The sequence below is a fragment of the Callithrix jacchus genome, chromosome 17, assembly GCF_049354715.1.
Source record: "Callithrix jacchus isolate 240 chromosome 17, calJac240_pri, whole genome shotgun sequence".
Classification (NCBI taxonomy): Eukaryota; Metazoa; Chordata; class Mammalia; order Primates; family Cebidae; genus Callithrix; species Callithrix jacchus.
Genome location: NC_133518.1, coordinates 29,971,238 through 29,989,772, shown reverse-complemented (window position 1 = coordinate 29,989,772; position 18,535 = coordinate 29,971,238). Strand labels below are relative to the sequence as shown.

General features: G+C 40.3%; 1 protein-coding gene across 15 annotated transcripts in view; it reads right to left on the bottom strand.

The window, feature by feature from the left end:
- PLCH1 (phospholipase C eta 1) overlaps positions 1-18,535 on the bottom strand; it is a 243,397-nt gene that overhangs the window by 28,921 nt on the left and 195,941 nt on the right. For all 15 annotated transcript variants that reach the window (XM_035278548.3, XM_035278549.3, XM_008983622.5 and 12 more), the window contains 2 exons: positions 10,927-11,034; positions 1,124-1,285 (listed from right to left, as the gene is read on the bottom strand). In XM_035278548.3, the coding sequence (XP_035134439.1) occupies positions 1,124-1,285; positions 10,927-11,034 (270 nt within the window). The remainder of the gene's footprint in view (positions 1-1,123; positions 1,286-10,926; positions 11,035-18,535) is intronic.

Sequence of the window (18,535 nt, the reverse complement as noted above, 5' to 3'; positions counted from 1 at the left end):
ATAAATGGCTGGAGGTGAGGAGGGTAAGATGATTATTACTATTTATAGAAATTATTAAGAAAATCCAGAATTATATGGTTAACTATAAGAACAATAATGCTGTCATGGACCCTTTGGTTGTCGCCCCAGTATTCCATCTGCCCCTCTAACTTGCAGCTTGAGAGAAGCTAACCTTGACAAGATCGTTCTCACTGGCATTAGCAAGCTAGTATTATCTTATACTCTGGCCAAGTACTGTTTCAGGAAGGACACCTATCCACAGCCACTGTGATTAGCTTAGGGGTAGACACATGAACTAGGTTAACAAAACTCTCACTTGTTAGTTGGGGCAAATATGTTGTCTGAATCTCTCTGGATATGGACCAAAAAACAGGTAGTTTATAGGCCTGCTGGCAGTCACCTCACAACCATCGTGGACAGGAGACCAGACTTGAGATGACGCTAATAGCATGATAGGTAGAGCAAAAAGATAGGTCTATGATGACACCACTGGGCCTCTGGATTAAAACCACCCCAAAGGCCAATCTGCAAATAAATTTTGCCACTTACTAAACCCAACATCTTCCTAATCACTGAAGCCATTTTGAATTAGGATTTCTATGTTTAGAAACTAAATGGACCTGAGGAACAGCCTAGTAGTTGGATGACTAGCCTTGTGCAGGGTCCAGAGGGCAACCATCAATGCAAAGTGATCACTTAGGATCCAAGGGTGATCACCCCCTTATGATCTTCCCTCTTCCTGAGGAGCCCTCAGCCCTGGAAGACAGGTGGTGGTAGCAGGGAAGGCAGACATCTAATGAATGTGGAGAGGTGGGAAGGTGAGGGACATGGTGGTCTGGAACTTCTTCCCCAACCTGAGCATGCATTGGGAAGATGAGTCCAGGAACACTAGGCTTTGTCCTGAAGGTCCAAGTGAAGCAGTATTTGAGTCATTTCTACCTCCACTCAATCCATTTTTAACTATTTCTCATATCACTTTTTGCAATAGGAGAGTTTCATTTCTCAAGCAAAATGAGGACAGAAATAAAAGAAGGTGGAGAAGCATTTTACAAATTATTAGAAAAAAAGTATGAGATGCTTTCTTTTTCCCGTTGAAGGATAAGTATAAGAGGGAATCATATACCTGCTTCAGGTGTGCGTTTAAGCCTTCATGCGTGGCCTTCAGCAGTGCCCTCACTGTGAAACTATCAGGGTCTTCTTTATCTCGAATTTGAGATTCTTTTAACAGTGACTCCAGTTTTTTCCTTATGAAAGATTCCACCTGGTGCTCAGTAGTCCCATTATTCTGCAAAGAATTAAGTAATACAAATGATTTCCTTAAGAAACACACTGAATTAGAATAAACCCTTTGATCAAACCACAGTTGCTTCTATAATTTCACTGTCTCTCAAGTACTTGTAAGAAATTAAGCTCATTGTACCATCTTCATCTCGGTCTTCCCTCCTCCACAAATCCTATAATAATAAAGATTGCTATTTATTAAGAACTAATTCTCTGCCAGCTATTCCTCATGTGACTACATTCAATCCTCAGGAACCTTATAAGTATTATTATCATTTCCATTTCAGTGATACAGAATCTGATGCTTAGAGAGAAATCAAGTAAATTGCTCATGGCTATATAGCTAGCAAGTAACTGAATCAGGATTCAGACTCAGGACTCCAAAGCCCTTCCACTATGCTTATGCTATTTGATGCTTTCGACAGATAAAAGGCCAGGGAAAGTTTTTAGAAACTAACTTTACTAAAACCTACATAAGTAAATTTGAACAAAAATATGCTATTAATATAAAATTACTTTTTTACTGAGGGGAAAAGAATGCTATGGAAATTTCCAGAGTTAAAGATTATTGTGAGATACATCTATTTCCTATCTCCAATCCCACTGTATAGTTAGAGGGAACCTCAATAACCACCTCAGCCATGAATTGTCATTACAATTACTTTAAGATCACAACTAATTTCAAGGGGTTTTGATATCAGAGCTATGACCTGTCCAGATGATGACTCATAGATTTTGAAGTGATCATGGGATAAAGATTCTCTCAAAGTCTTGCTTAGCACAGCTTTTCAGCCATGTTTCTGCTTGAAACCAATGGCCCCAGCCTCCTTTCTTAGTTCTTCTGCTCTTCGCGTATGCCTACCTCTTCCTGTTTCCAATACCTTTCCCGAAATTCTTCAACCACTTGCTGAAGACCAATCCACCCAAAGTGAGGAGAGGGGTACTCCTTCACAAGAACAATTCCCACATTCTTCACCAAAAGTTTAAGGCTGTTCTTCCATTTGAAAATTTATTTCTAAGAGATCATTATATGTGGACTCTGCAAAATGGGTAGCTTTCTAATAATGTATTCACTTTCACAAAATCCTGTAAGAACAAAGCAATTATAAATGCCCTAAGGAAACATTTAAAAATCTACACCAGGATAGGTTATTGAATTGCCCTGTATCACTATTACATGCATAAATATCTTTTTTTTAATTGTATTTTAGGTTTTGGGGAACATGTGAAGAACATGCAAGATAGTTGCATAGGTACACACATGGCAGTGTGATTTGCTGCCTTCCTATCTTTAACATGCCCAATTAATGAGGCACTGCACTCCCCTGGAGACCACCAGGTCCAGAAGGAGATACAAAGATGAAAAAAGAGTTGACTCATAATATCAGAAGGGAATACCCTCCTGTCATGCTAGATAAAATATGCATGTCCCCACATATCCTACCCTGGTCTATTTTGTAGATACCTACGAAAGCACAGACAACCAGTACAAAAGAGGTTCTGATAAGGAACATGGCATTACTGCCTGAGAGACTGAGAAGGCCTCCAAAACGGAGGTAGGGATTGATTGGGGCTCTCATTGTAATTGAGATTTCAAGAGTGATGGAAAAAAGATCTTTCCTGCCAGCCACGGTTCTAGCAAAGGATTTACATGAATTAAGAATGTTCTGTAAATGCAAAGTGCACACAAGTTTTCCTAGAGTTCATGGAGTAGGCTAATAGCAGATAAAGTACTCTGGAGAGTGGAGGGACTTCAAAGCAAGAGGTATGGAGCTGCTAAGAGAGTCTTTGAGTGAACAAGTCCTTGGGTAGCATCTAGAAACAATATTAATCTGGCAGCGCATGCTAAAAGAGAAAATGTGTCTGCAGATGAAAAGTCAGGCCCACTGGGCCCACTGCAGGTACTAAGTGCCTAGGCTAATGTGCTGGGGGATTTAATAAAGTTGAGAGATAGTTTGGGAACAAAACTCATTTTGTGTAAAACAAACATGTATTGAGCTTCTGCTGTGTCAGGTAAGAAGTATTAAAGAGAAACACCCTCCACTGTCACAGAACCCTCAGTGTCATGAAGAAGGCCAACACGTCCCTGGATAATTACACAAGCAGGAACAAGTAGAGTGACAGGTGTGAGAGGTAGCATACACACACAGAGGAGGCACACCTTGTCCAGCCTTCGGGAATTGGGAGACACTTCCAGGAGTAGAAGACACCTGAGTCAAGCCTTAAAAGATGAGTATATTAGTGTCCTGTGACTTGGCCAGGTGCCATGGCTCATGTCTATAATCCCAGCACTTTGGAAGGCCAAACTAGTAGGATCACTTGAGCCAAGGAGTTTGAGATCAGCTTGGGCAACATAGTGAGACCCTGTCTCTACAAAAATTTAAAAAATTAGCCAGGCATGGTGGCATGCACCTGTAGTCCTAGCTAATTGGGAGGCTGAGGTGGAAGGATCCCTTGAGCCCAGGAATTTGAGGCTGCAGTGAGCTATGATCATGCCACTTCACTCCAGTCTGGGCCACAGAGTGAAACCCTGCCTCTAAAAAATAATAATAAAATAAAATAAAGTTTCTTGTGACCATTATAACAACAAATTGTTACAAACTTAGTATCTTAAAACAATAGAAATGTACCTATTTTCTCACAGGTCTGAAGGCCAAAAGTATGAAATCTAAGTGTTGGCAGGGCTCTACTCCCTCTGAAAGCTCTAGGGGAGGATCCTTCCTTGCCTCTTCCAGCTTATGATAGCTGCATATATTCCTTGGCTTATGGCAGCATCACTCCAATTTCTGCCTCTGTCTTTACATGGTCTTCTTGTGCACGTCTCACCCATTTATTTGTGTCTTCTCTTTTTTTTTTTTTTTTTTTGACTTTAGGTGCATACTATATCTGGCATTTCTCCCCATGTAATCCCTCCCCACCCTCACCACTTCCCATTGTCTCTCCCTACCCCGCTAACTGCCCCCGTGTGTGATGCTCCTCTCCCTGAGTCCACCTGTTCTCATTGTTCAACACCCATCTATGAGTGAGAACATGTGGTGTTTGGCTTTCTGTTCTTGTGTCAGTTTGCTGAGAATGATGGTTTCCAGATGTCTTCTCTTCTTATGAGGACACTTTTAATTGGATTTAGGCCCACATGGTTATCCCAGGATTATATTATCGTAAGGTCCTTAACTTAAATACACCTGCAAAGACCCTTTTTCCAAGTAAGGTCCTATACACAGGTACCAGGGATTAAGACTTGAACCTATATTTCAGTGGCCACGAATCAACCCACTGCAATGAATAAGAGCTGATCATCTGGCAAAGGGTAGAAGGACAGCATTTCAATGTGAGGAAAAGCATGCAGAAAACAAAAAGTATCAAAAGAACCAGTGATCATATGAGCAAGGAGAAAAGAGCCACAAGGAAATATAGAAAAAGCAATGAAGATTGTACACAATAATCCCCACTTATGCATGGGAGATACATCAAAAAAAAATCCCCATTGGATGCTGAAAACCATGGATAGTCCTGACCCCTATGTATGCTGTTTTTTCCTACATAGTAACAGGTAGATACACTGGACAAAGGGATGATTCACATGCCAGGTGGGGTATAATAGAGAGTGCAAGATTTCATCACATTTCTCAGAATGGTGCATAATTCACAACTTAACAAATTGTTTATAGAATTTTTCATTCAATAATTTGGGCCACGATTGACTGCAGGAAGCAAACCCACAAATAAAGGGGACACTGCATTGTGCTAAGGCTCCCAAAGCTCTGTCATGTAAAGATACTTCATTTGGCCTGGCACAGTGGCTCACACCTATAATCCCAGCACTTTGGGAGGCCACGATGGGCGGATCACGAGGTCAGAAGTTCGAGACCAGCCTGGCCAACATGGTGAAACCCCATCTCTACCAAAAATACAAAAACTAGCAGGGCATGGTGGTGGGCTCCTGTAATCCCAGCTACTCAGGAGGCTGAGGCAGGAGAATTGCTTGAACCCAGGAGGCAGAGGCTGCAGTGAGCAGAGACCTCACCATTGCACTCCAGCCTAGGTAACAGAGCAAGACTCCGCCTCTTAAAAAAAAAAAAGGTACTTCATTTGAGCTGCTGAATCCCATTTAAGGCAAAACACTCAAGTTAGCCAATTCTTTCTCATAATGACACAGGCAGAAAGGTTCAGCCACTCAACCGAACACACATACCTATGAAAATGGCTGAACTGCAGCTGGAACTCCTAAGACTTCCCGTTCAAGATTGTGTCTATTTTTCCATACAATGCAGCAGCCATCCCTCTCACATTGTTACAGAAAAAAAGAGAAATTCTTTAGTCAAAGTAATTATGCTTAGACTCATATTTTAAACTACCATTATTTCTATCATGGAACCAAGAAAATACATCATCATAATTCCTCTGGGGAAAACAATTTCACTTCAGGTCAAGAGCAAATCCTTCTTGGATTTCTTTTCTTAAAAACTCCACATCTCTAACCCTTAATGCATTTTTATCAAGACCCAGAGCCCAATAGGGTGTGTATTTGTTAAGAGGACAAAAAAAAAAAAAAGCATGTGAGAGCACCTAGGGTGCCCAGTGTCACACAGAATGCTCTGAATGAGCATCCATTTCCTTCCTTCACTCAGGGCCTCACAAACAGGCAGAGACAGTAAGGAGATGATCTTACTTGGCCATGACACCAAGTCGCTTTCACTGTCAGCAAGGCGAGGCTCAAAATACAAAGTCATAGCTGACCCAGAGCTGGTAAAATAATGAATGCTTAACACAAAGGCTATAATTATTCACTTCATATCCTCCAAACACTGGGAGCTCCTAAATCAATGATATCTATGCCTGTTGATCTTTTTCTTCTCTGTGATTTACAGCACAAGAAAATTGGCAGCTGTGAAGAACAAATAAATGTGTGGCTAAGGTTTCATTAATGTATTATAATTCGGCCCTGGAATCCAAAAGCACTACTGAAAGGAAGCTGAGACAGACACTTGACCTGGAGACCTATCAGGCACCGTGCAGCTGCAGCAGGGACCACAGCTGAAAGCCATATGTATCTCGCTCTTTTGTTCTCTGGGCCAGTGGATGAGGAAGGACACTGCAGCTGGGAGTCAGAAGAGAGCAGTTATTTCATATGATGGGTAGTTTCTGTCAGAGAAGTAATCAGGGTTCCCAATTCCCTTTTCTGATCTAGGAATCTCTCTACCACAAGTAGATACATTAAACACATTCTCATTTTGTCTCTAGCATTAAACTAAATTATGGCTTAACATGCAGAAGGATGCCCCAAACCACGACCATCATTCCAGACTTGAAAGATGCAGGAAAGGCGAGACTTTGGGTGTTGCTCCTTGAAAGAGAACTTCCAAACTCTACCTGCACCACACATTGCAATCACCAGTGGAGTGCTCAGAAATCCCAGGCTGTGCCCCAGACCTGTATATCAGAAACTCTGGGCCAAGACCCGGACACTGGGGTTATTTTAAGCTACCCATCAGCCAATGTGTGGCCCAAGTTGAGGACCTTTGCTTAAAAAAAGAAAAAAAAAAAAAAAGGAAAAAAACTCAAAACTGACTGAAGTATTTCAACATCTCCCTCAATTTTTTCTTCCTTTGGCTAAAGTCCAAAGATGGGAAGAATAATATATTGCAGCCTTTTCTGAGTGCCTTACAGCTTTCTAAGCTCATTACCTGAAGGTCTTAGCTGAAGAACAGCTGCTTCTCAGCCATTTGAGTCTGTGTGTTTATTCCTGTTCTCTACTGTCTCCTGCCTACTCCTTTAGCTCACTTAACAACATATTCTTTTGTTCAAGGACCAGTCATAAACCACGTATTAGAAACAACTAGAATCTTCCAGGGAGATTCCAAGTCACCTTGTTTATTCCCTACCCCTTGTTGCCAGGATGTACCAGCATGTGCAGCACGTGGGCTTTTTGACTCAATATAACGCTTTCAGTAGCAAGACCTTACAACCTCAAGAGGTAACTCATTTCGTCTTTGAGTGCTGATATCTTTTAAACCAAGAATCAAAATCCTTCTTAAGATAGCTCAAAGCATAAAATGAATGACTTAGAAAAAAAGATGAGGGAGGAAAATGATTAAAATGATTAGTGAAAGACATACACATGCAGATTGGATAATGGTTTTAGAGTATAAGACAAAAACTGCTACATGTCACTGCACTAGGACTCCTTTAGAACTTGCTGGAAGGCTTGGTGTTTATAGGATAAGCTTTATGTAGGAGAAAAAGAGCTAATGGGTATGACTGAGAAGCTGGCTAAACAGATTTAGAGAGCACAAGAAAAAAGATATTACATAACTCAGCAGAAGCAGAAAAAAAATTAGTGAAGTTGAAATACAGAAGTGGAAAGTGTGTAGAGCACACTGACACTGGAAGACCCATAAAGATGAATAATGGTGCCTGTACCTCACAGAATCAATTCTGTTAGGTTACTACTCTGTGGTTGAAAGGAAGTTGTCCTCTGTGTCTCTGAGTTGTATGATTCTTGGGTCACTGAACACACTGGCTTTACCTTGTGGCTTATCCATTATGAGCCAGATTTTCTCTATGGCTGGAGCCACAAAATAAAAGAAGAAGCTTAAAAAGTTTAGTTCTTTATGTCGTAGAAGCTTAAAAAGTTTAGTTCATTCAACAACAGAAGCATTTATTACATAAGCAAAAAACTTACAGTATGTCTTAAACTGTTTGATAAAAGTAACAGAAGTCTTGTCCTCAAATCCCACTTCTGACCTTTGTGCTTGGGGTTCCTTCTGCCTGGAACATTCCTCCTCAGGTATCAGCGTGGCTAACTCTTCATTTCTTTTAGCTCTTTGTTCAAATGCATCTTCCCTGTGAGGCCTTTCCTAGACATTCCATCTACAACTTCAACAGATCCCTCATATATACACATGCGTAAGTGCGCACACACACACAAACACACACACGCTTTTTCCCTTTAGCACAGATCACTGTCCAGTACACCATATATTTTATTTATTTGTCTTGTTTCTTGTCTATCTTGTTCCTCTCCCATTGATGTGTAAACTCCATGGAGGCAAGGATTCTTGTCTATTTTGTTACTGATATATTCTCCAGTACCTACAACAGTGATGAGCACATGTCCAACAGGAATGTTTAATAAATTTTATTGAAGGTACAAATGAATTTCATATGACCTCATGAGAGTTGGTGTTCCAGTGTAAATAAATGCAAAGTTAAAATCTGTGCTTATTGCAATAATTCAGATATAACTTATAAATCTAACCACATTCTGTCAATTTAAAACTGAGGTTAAGAGCTTCCTCTAACATAATTATTGGTTCACATAAACTATCCAAAGTACACCCTCTTTTGCAGAAATATAATCAGGCATTTCATTTATCAGGCAATTTATTATAAATTCGCCACTCAGATAAGGCATTTGAGCTCTCTGCCAACAACAGGACTATAAATGGTCTGATAACAAGATAACACTTTGGCTTTCTAAACACAGCATTGCCTTTTCTCAGAAGAGCTCAAAAATAGCAAAAACCAGTTTGAAATGGTAGAGCAAAAACTTCTACAAAATATTTCTCCAATGTTGATTTCTTTCTTTCCTCTGCCAAAATATAACAAAGAGACACCTGTAAACCTTTACAGTTTAGGTGCTCTACTTTCACTTAGGGCCAAACCAAAGAATCTAAATGAAAGATGCTATCTAACTCCATGGAATCATGTTCTAAAACATCTCCTGATGTGAGTTTCTAGAAATCAACTACTCTTAGTGAAGAAAAGAGGAATCCAGTTGGATGCTTCACAGGTGAAATTATTTATTTGTTCCCATAAGACTCTAGCTAACTATTTTTTGTATAATTACATATATTGAATGTAGGAAGTTGGAGGGCTCACTGGCAACAGAAGAAAAATGAAGTAGCTGAGTGAATGACAGATCTACATTATGGCTGGCAACCAAGAGATCTAGAAAACAAAACACAAAATTATAAAAATTAGAGACAAAAATCTGGTTTATAAAGGAATGCTGAAAAACAACAACAACAAAAAGCACTAAATTGGCTGGGCACGGTGGCTCATGCCTGTAATCCCAACTTTGGGAGGCTGAGGTGGGTAGATCACGTGAGGTCAGGAGTTCAAGACCAGCCTGACCAACATGGAGAAACTCCATCTCTACTAAAAATACAAAATTAACCTGGGTGGCACATGCCTGTAATCCCAGCTACTTGGGAGGCTAAGGCAGGAGAATCACTTGAACCCAGGAGGCGGAGGTTGCAGTGAGCCAAGATCACACCATTGCACTCCAGCCAGGTCAACAAGAGTAAAACTCCATCTCAAAACAAAATGAAACAAAACAAAGCTAAATTATCCATAATCATAAATAATTGATTATAAAAATAAATACCTAGAAGAGAAGAAAGCAACCATTTAAAGTATTAACTGTATAATTACATAACATAGTATTCAATCATATAAATCTATTTAGATTTTCTGTAACCATAGTCCTATTAATTAATGGTATTTAATTTTGCTAACATAAACTATTAAAAGGCAAGAGAATAATACAGATTGTAATTTTTCCTTTCCACTTCAAGCTGAATCTTCTCCATTTAGCCCATTTAAAGGGCATTAAAGCCAAGAAAGAAGTGTCTGCTGAAACTTCAGTTGTCATTAAGCTCTTCTCTCCTTTGAAAATAATGTCAGCTCATTTTCACAACTACAAGAAAGGCATCACAGAATTATCTGGAAGAGTGAACTGTTGTTAACAATGTCATAACTGAATTCAGGGCAATGGTGTAAATCACAAGAATTTATACAAAATTTCTCTGTTGTTTTTTTTTAGAGGGCAGAATCATAGTCCTGATACCTAGAGGACTAACCGTTTTATGTAGAAATAAAATTCTATACCAAACTATCATTAGCGTGTGCTACTCTCAGGTTGCTGTGTGATTTGAGCAGTCACATGAGTTATAGAAAGGAACAGTGAGGCATCTTTTTAAGTCTTACGTTTCCCTCAGGTTTGTATTTCCCTTGGATCGCCTAGCTAAATGATGCTTTCCTACAAAGGAAGCTCCTTCATCTAGAAAAGAGGGCTGACATACCAAGCAAGTAATTATTCTATGCCACTTTATTGAAGACTTGGAAATTAAAGATTTAGCCAAGAGTTCCATGTCTGGAAGGGCTTGGAAATCCCTCTGGTTCAAGGTACATTTTCTTAGAGAGCGGTTGGGCATCCCAGGGAAGCAGGCCCACATGCAGGTAGGGTTCCTCCAGCTAGCCTTGACAGGGAGCATGGTGGGGCTGCTAGCATGAGGTGGGGAAGGCAATGCTAAAGTAAAGCCAGCTTTTATTATCAAAGACAGTAACATTTCCAACCACAATTTGATTTTTGAATTTGTAATAAAAAATTTATCCCTGGAGAGAGGGTTGTATGAATTAATCACTAAAATTCCTTCCAACACTCAAACACAAGAAATCTTGACTCATTCATTCAACAAACACTCAACTGTCTGTGTGCCAGCAAACAAAGTAATTTTCAATTAATATCCTTTCTATACCACAGCCACAGTAATTATGAGGCTTCCAACATGGTGGCAACTTGGAGCTCCATTTTAATACAGCATATCAAAGATAAAAAATATGGTCATGCTTGCAACTTACATAATGGAGCTTGAATTTGCACTCATCTTCAATTTCATCTGCACTGTCCTCATCGGAAACTTCCCCTTCCTCTGCATCATCCCCAAGGTGATAAGGCAACTTCTTACCCTGAAATGGAACAAAACATCCCATTTAAAAATGAGAATAAATTCACAATAGCCAAAAGGAGAAGTAACCCAAGTATCGATTGATGGATGAAAGGATAAACAAAAAATATATATACATAGTATGGAATCTTAGCCTTTAAGAAGAAATTCTCATACATATTACAGAATGAATGAATCTTGATGGCATTAAGCTAATTGAAATAAGGTAGACATAAAAGCAAGTGTATTGCATGATTCCATTTAGATCAAATTCATAGAGACAGAAAGTAGAATGGTAATGGCCAAGGGCTGAAGGTAGATGGGTTGTTGCTGAATATGTATAGAGTTTCAGTTTTACAAGACAAAGAGTTTTAGAGATTGGTTGCACACAATGTGAATGTATTTAATAATATTGAACACACTTAAAAGCAGTTTACTGTATACACTTAAAAATGGTTAAGATGTTAGGTAGATTGTAGGTCACATGTATTTTACTACAATTAAAAATCATTTTTGAAAAGTAAAAAATGAAAATAAAATGTGCCATCTTTGGCTAATCATTACACGGAGTAGAAAGCAGATAGTTTGAATTAGGGGCAAAATAAGGGAAAGTAGAGACTTTCAGAAAAGGGAAGTCTCATTACCTTCAATTAAATATAATTAATTAGAGATACTATAGTTAAAAAACTCAAACCAGGCTTCTATTTAAGAATAGATGACTTGGAACCTGGAGCCAGGCCCAGTGGCTCACGCTTGTAATCACAGTACTTTGGGAGCCTGAGATGGGAAGATCGCTTGACTGTAAGATTTCAAGACCAGCCTGGGCCACAAAATAAGACTCTGTATCTACAAAAAACCAAAAAATTTGCAGGGCATGGTAGCATGTGCCTACGATCCCAGCTACACGGGAGACTGAGGCAGGAGGATGACTGGAGCCCAGGAGGTTGAGGCTGCAGTGAGTCATGTTTGTACCACTGCACTCCAGCCTGGTGACAAAGTGAAGCCCCCACAAAAAATAGATGACTTGGCTGCGCATGATGGCCTAGTGCCCCTAGTGCCTGTAATCCCAACACCCTGGGAGGCCGAGGCAGGAGGATTGCTTAAGGCTAGGAGTTTAAGAACAGCCTGGGCAAGACAGTAAAACTCCATGTCTATTTTTGTTAAAAATTTAAAAAAGAATAGATGACTTATCACAACTATCACTCCATCCCATTATGTACAACTGCTATGGTGTGAATGTTGGTATCCCCCAAAATTCATGTATTAGAGCTAATACCTTATATGACAGTATTAAGAGGTGAGGCATTTGGGAAGTGACTAGGTCATGAGGGCTCCAACAAGCTCCCTTGCCCCTTCTGTCATGTGAGGACCAATAGTAGGTACTATCTATGAGAAACAGGCCCTCACCAGACACTAAATCTGCCATCACCTTAATCTTGGACTTCTAGATCTAGATCCCAGCATCTAGATCCATGAGCAATGAATTCTGTTGTTGATAAGTTGCCCAGTCTAAGGTGGTTTTGTTATAGCAGCCCAAAGGGACTAAGACAACAACAAGCATGTTAATGTCCCTCAGAGCAGTTTATTCACCTAAGCGGGTTACATGTGTCTTTAATACTAAGGCCCCACTTTGCATTTAGCAAGCTCTCTTTCACAGACAAAGCAGGGAGACTCCTGCCCAGCTTGAGCACCTCCCCCAGGACCAGGCCACTCTTGACTTACTCAAGCACACACTTTAAAAATCAGGGGCTTTTTCATAGGGAACATTCTTCTAAGATAGTAAGACAATCAAGTTATAGAATTAGACACACAATATTACCTCAGTGATTTTTAAAAAATAGCAAAAAAGTCTAAAAATAAATATGGTCAATTGTTAAGGGTAATTATCTCTTTGTAGTAGTACTGTGAGTGAAATTTACATTCTCCTTTCCTGCATTTCCGAAATCATATCCAAAAACAGTAAATGTAAACTAAAAAGAGCAGCAGCGGGTAAGGCCCAGGGGCCTGAGAAAGGCTTCGAGGGCAGCTATCTATATCATAAGGCTTCTTTCTTGCAAGCAGAAAGGAATATTTATTATCAAAATATTGAATTGCTTCCAGAATCAGAGGGTGGGAGCTAGGGCAGAACCAGGCTCTGAGGCTAAGAGGCCAAGCCACTGCGGTAGGCAGCCTCTATAATAGTACCAATGTCTCCTGTCTCAGTATTCAAGCCCTTCTGCAATCCCCTCCCTTTGAGCATGGCCTGGACCTAGTGCTCCACTTCTAATAAACTGAGTACAGCAAAAGTGATGGAAGGTCACTTCTGAGATCAGGTTATAGGAACACTATTCCTTCTTGCTTGCTTCCCCAAACTTCTCTCCTTTCCTGGAGTGCTCACTGTCTCTCTCTGTCTCTCTCTCTCTCTCTCTCTCTCTCTTCCTGTCTCTCTGTGCCTCTCTCTCTCTCTGTCTCTCTTCCCCCCCGCACACACACACACACACACACACACACACACAGGTGTTAAGCTGTGCTCTGGAGAGACCCCAGTAGCCAACAGCCTGAAAGGAACTGAAATGTGCCAACAACAAGCTCTAAAGTAATCTTGGAAGCAGAGCCTCCCTGAGTCCAGCCGTGAGAAGAAGACTACAGCCCCAGAGGACACCTTAATTACAGCCTCTAGAGAGATAGTGAGCAGAGGTCCCAGCTAAGCCATACCCAGGTTCCATGGGATATTCAATGTTTGTTTTAAGCTGCCAAATTTTGGGGTAATTTGCTATGCAGCAACAGATAACTAACATAATCACCTACCAAAATCATAAGGCAGAACAAATCTACTGAAAATACCATTTCCAGCACAACTAAGCACAGAGATAGTGGCTTTCATGCCATCATCCACACAATAGACATCAGGAACTACTTCCAGAAGTGCTGCCTGCTAAAGGTAACTGCCAACATGGATTTCTGCATGCCAACAGGTCCACCCCACTCCCTCCACCCACCAGGACAGGTGTAACTTGGTCCCACTTTACTACTATAGTTTCTGCTTCAATGTCTGGGACAAGTTCACTTGATTGGTGGCTTCTAGATGAGGTACCCACATCCTAGCTCTAAGAAAGGCTGTAAAAGCAAATTTTGAGCTCCTCTAAGGGGATCCCTTAAAACACATGGATGGAGACTTCCTTAAACATGGAAGGATGTTGACATGCCTGACAGCCAAAGTAAAGATAAACTAAGTATCATCCTAGGCTGATGTCTAAATTCAAGCTTCACTGACTTTTAGTATTCCTGCTCTCCACACCACTCTTACCCTTTCAGAATTCTGGATACCCTCCTTATCCACTTCCTCTCTCCACGGGGCTACCAGCTTAGTCAGATGTTGGGAGAAATGTCTTTCCCAGTTTTCCTGCACCTTCCTTGATACCCAAAGCTCTTGATGTTGGGTCCTTAGCACTAGTGACAATTTCAAAGCTGGGTAAATCATGTATGTAACAAAAACAAAGAAGCTAAACAATTGAAATTTGGGTAAATATTTTCTTCAACCTACAGAAGGGCATTTGTAAGATTAAAAAGTTGGGGCCAGCCGGACGCAGTGCCTCATGCCTGTAATCCCAGCACTTTGGGAGGCCAAGGTGGGTGGATCACCTGAGGTCAGGAATTTAAGACTAGCCTGGGCAACATGGTGAAACCCCATCTCTACTAAAAACACAAAAAAATTGGCTGGGTGTGGTGGTGGGTGCCTGTAATCCCAGCTACTCGGAGGCTGAGGTAAGAGAATTGCTTGAACCTGGGAGGTAGAGGCTGCAGTGAGCCAAGACTGTGCCACAGCTCTCCAACCTGAGTGACAGTGAGACCTCATCTCAAAAAAAAAAAAAAAAAAAGGAAAGAAAAAAAATGTTGGGGCCAGGCACAGTGGCTCATGACTGTAATCCCAGCATTTTGGGAGGCTGAGGCGGGTGGATCACCTAAACTCAGGAGTTTGAGACCAGCCTGGTCCACGCAGTGGACAAAATTAGTGACAAAATTTTGCATTTTGTACTAAAAATACAAAAATTAGCCAGATATGGTGGCAAGTGCCTGAAATCCCAGCTATTCAGGAGGCTGAGGCAGGAGAATCACTTGAATCTGGGAGGCAGAGGTTGCAGTGAGCTGAAGTTGCACCATTGCACTCCAGCCTGGGTAACAGAGCGAGACTCCGTCTCCCCTGACCAAAAAAAAAAAAGTTGAGATCTAATTTATTTATCATTAATAACAAGGCACCTCAGAATCAAGGCATTTATGTCTGTATATTATTTTAGGTCCTATTGATAAAGAAAGTGCCTAAAAATGAGTTATTCTATTTTTCTTTATTTTAGGAACATTTGTAGAGTAATTATAATATGGCAGCACCAGAAATAAGGTACTCAAGAGGTGACCAGACATACTCAGAAACAAGATATCAAGACATCAATGTTCTTTGTTTATTCAGAATCAGCTTTGTTTCGGGCACCATGGCAGACAGCAAGATGAAACTGTACACAAGACATTTAAAATGAAGTGATAGCAATTCCCTCTTTTGAAACAGTATAAAAACCAATATATTTTTTAAATGTTCAACAGAATAAAAATAAATATAAAAAAGAATGAAAAGAATAATAATCCTCAACCGATACACATCACTGTGATACCACTGGTTGGAAGGGCAGTGTAACTGATGAGCAGATGGTGCTGAGCAGCTAAAGATGCAGAACTAAGCTTCAATTTCCCTTCATCTGAGGGTGGCAAGAGGTGAGGGAACAAAGAAAAAAGCTGCCTTTCAGAGTACTCATAAGACATCTTAATTTTCAATCCTTTAAAAATCGAATTAAAAGACCCTGCATTATCAGAGCCATATTTTTGGCCAGATTTTTCCAGGCTGGTAAATATTTTATCCAGGTAGATAGGAAGAAAAACAATGCAATGAAACACTGTTTTTCAAGGCCTCTTTTCAATGGTGTCACTCCGAAGGAAAATTATAAAATAGATTTAGATGGCACTTTATATAGCTTAATCAATTTAACTGTGGTCCAATGTTGATGTAAATGAAGAATGACCCAGGGGTCTTCCAGAGGTCCCTTTCTGATCTAAATAGATTTCATGCAGAAGTTACACTCTAGAATTAATTTGTCTATGGTATATGGAAATATTGCTAGAGACTGGACTGGAAGCATGGTCACCGCTTGGCTTCAAGACATCTGGCTGCAAAGCCCCAGGAGAATGGAAACAACTCTGTGATTCACATCTGTAAAAGAAGGAACCTTGGGCCACACAGCTAAAGTTATTTCAGCAAAAAGGGTCTATAGAAAATTACTGGGTTTTTTTTCATAGGCAACACTTTATTTACAGGCATACCTTAGAATTATTATGGGTGTGGTTTCAGATCACACCAATAAAATGAATACCACAATAAAGAGAGGTCCACAGATTTTTTGGTCTCCCAGTGAATAAAAAAGTTATAATTATGCTATATGGTAGCCTATTAAATATGCAATAGTATTATGTCTAAAAAAAGTACATCCACTAATTTAAAAATATTTAATGCTATGAAATGCTAATGATCATCTGAACCTTTGGCAAACTGTAATCATTTTGCTGGCGGAAGGTTTGTTTCGACATTGATGGCTGCTGACTGATAAGGGTGGTGGTTGCTGAAGGTTGGGTGGCTGTGGCAATTTCCTTTTTTTTTTTTTTTTTTTTAAGACACAGTTTTGCTCTTGTTGCCCAGGCTGGAGTACAGTGGCGTGACCTTGGCTTACTGCAACCTCCGCACTCCCCCCCGGGCCCACCGAGTTCAAGCAATTCTCCTGCCTCAGCCTCCCAAGGAGCTGGTATTACAGGCTAATTTTGTAATTTTTAAAAATAGACACAGGGTTCCTCCATGTTGGTCAGGCTGGTGTTAAACTGCTGACCTCAAGTGATCCGCCCACCTTGGCCTCCCAAAGTGCTGGGATTACAGGCATGAGCCACTGCACCTGGCCAGTAATTTCTCAAATAGGACATTAATTAAGTTTGCTGCACTGATTGACCCTTCCTTTCACAAAAGATTTCTCTGTGGCATGTGATGTTGTTTAATAGCATTTTACCCACAGTAGAACTTATCCCAAAATTGGAGTCAAAGTCCTTGCCATTGCTTTATCAACTAAAACTAAGTTTTTGTACACCTCAAGAACCCACTTTCTTTGCTTATTCGTAATGAGTAATTCCTCGTCTGTTCAAGTTTGATCATGAGATTGCAGCAATTCAGTCACATCTTCAGACTCCACTTCTAAATCTAGTTCTCTTGTTATTTCTGACACAAGTACAGTGATTTTCTCTACTGAGTCTTGAACCCCTTGAAGTCATCCATGAGAGTTGGAATCATCTTCTAAACTCCTGCTAGTAATAATCTGTTGACCTCCTTTAAAAAATTGCAAATGTTCTTAATGGCATTTAGAATGGTGAATCCTTTTCAGAAGGTTTTCAATTTAGTTTCCTCAGGCTTATCAAAGGAATCACTATTTATGGCAGTTACAGGCTTACAAAGTTTATTTCTTAAATAATAAGACTTGAAAGTCAAAATTATACATAGAACAATGAGCTACAGAATAAATGTTGTATAGCAGGCATGAAAATAACATTAATCTACTTATACATCTCATTAGAGTCCTTGGGTGACCAGGTGTATTGTCAATGAGCAGTAATATTTTGAAAGGAATCCTTTTTTTCCTGAGCCGTAAATCTCAACAGTAGGCTTAAAACATTCAGTAAACTATGCTGTAAAAATACATGCTGTCATCCAGGCTTTGTTATTCCATTTATATAGGGCAGGCAGAGTAGATTTAGCATAATTCTAAAGGGCTCTGGGGAATGAAAAATGAGCACTGGTTTCAACTTAAAGTCATTAGCTGCATTAGCCCCTAACAAGAGAGTCAGCCTGTTCTTTGAAGCTCTGAAACCAGACATTGACTCCTCTCCAGCTATTAAAGTCCCAAATTCTCCCAGTATAAGCCCATTTTGTTTACATTGAAAATCTGTTGTTTAGGCTGGGCACAGTGGCTCGTGCCTGTAATCTCAGCACTTTGGGAGGCTAAGGCAGGCAGATCATCTGAGGCCAGGTGTTCGAGACCAGTCTGGCCAACATGGTGAAACCCTGTCTCTACTAAAAAATACTAAAATTTGCCAGGCATGGTGGTGTGTGCCTGTAATCCCAGCTACTCAGGAAGCTGAGGCAGGAGAATCACTTGAAGCCAGGAGGTAGAGGTTGTAGTGAGCCGAGACTACACCACTGCAATCCAACCTGGGTGACAGAGTGATACTCCATCTCCAAAAACAAAAAATCTGTTGTTTAGTATAGCCAACTTCATCAGTTGTCTTAGCTAGATCTAGATCCCTTGCTGCAGCTTCTCCACCAGCACTTGCTGCTTTACCCTGTACTTTTATGTTATGGAGATGGAGTCTTGCCTTAAACCTCATACACCAAACTCTGCTAAGTCCAAACTTTTTTTCTTCAGCTTCCTCACCTCTCTCAGTCTTCACAAAATTGAAAAGAG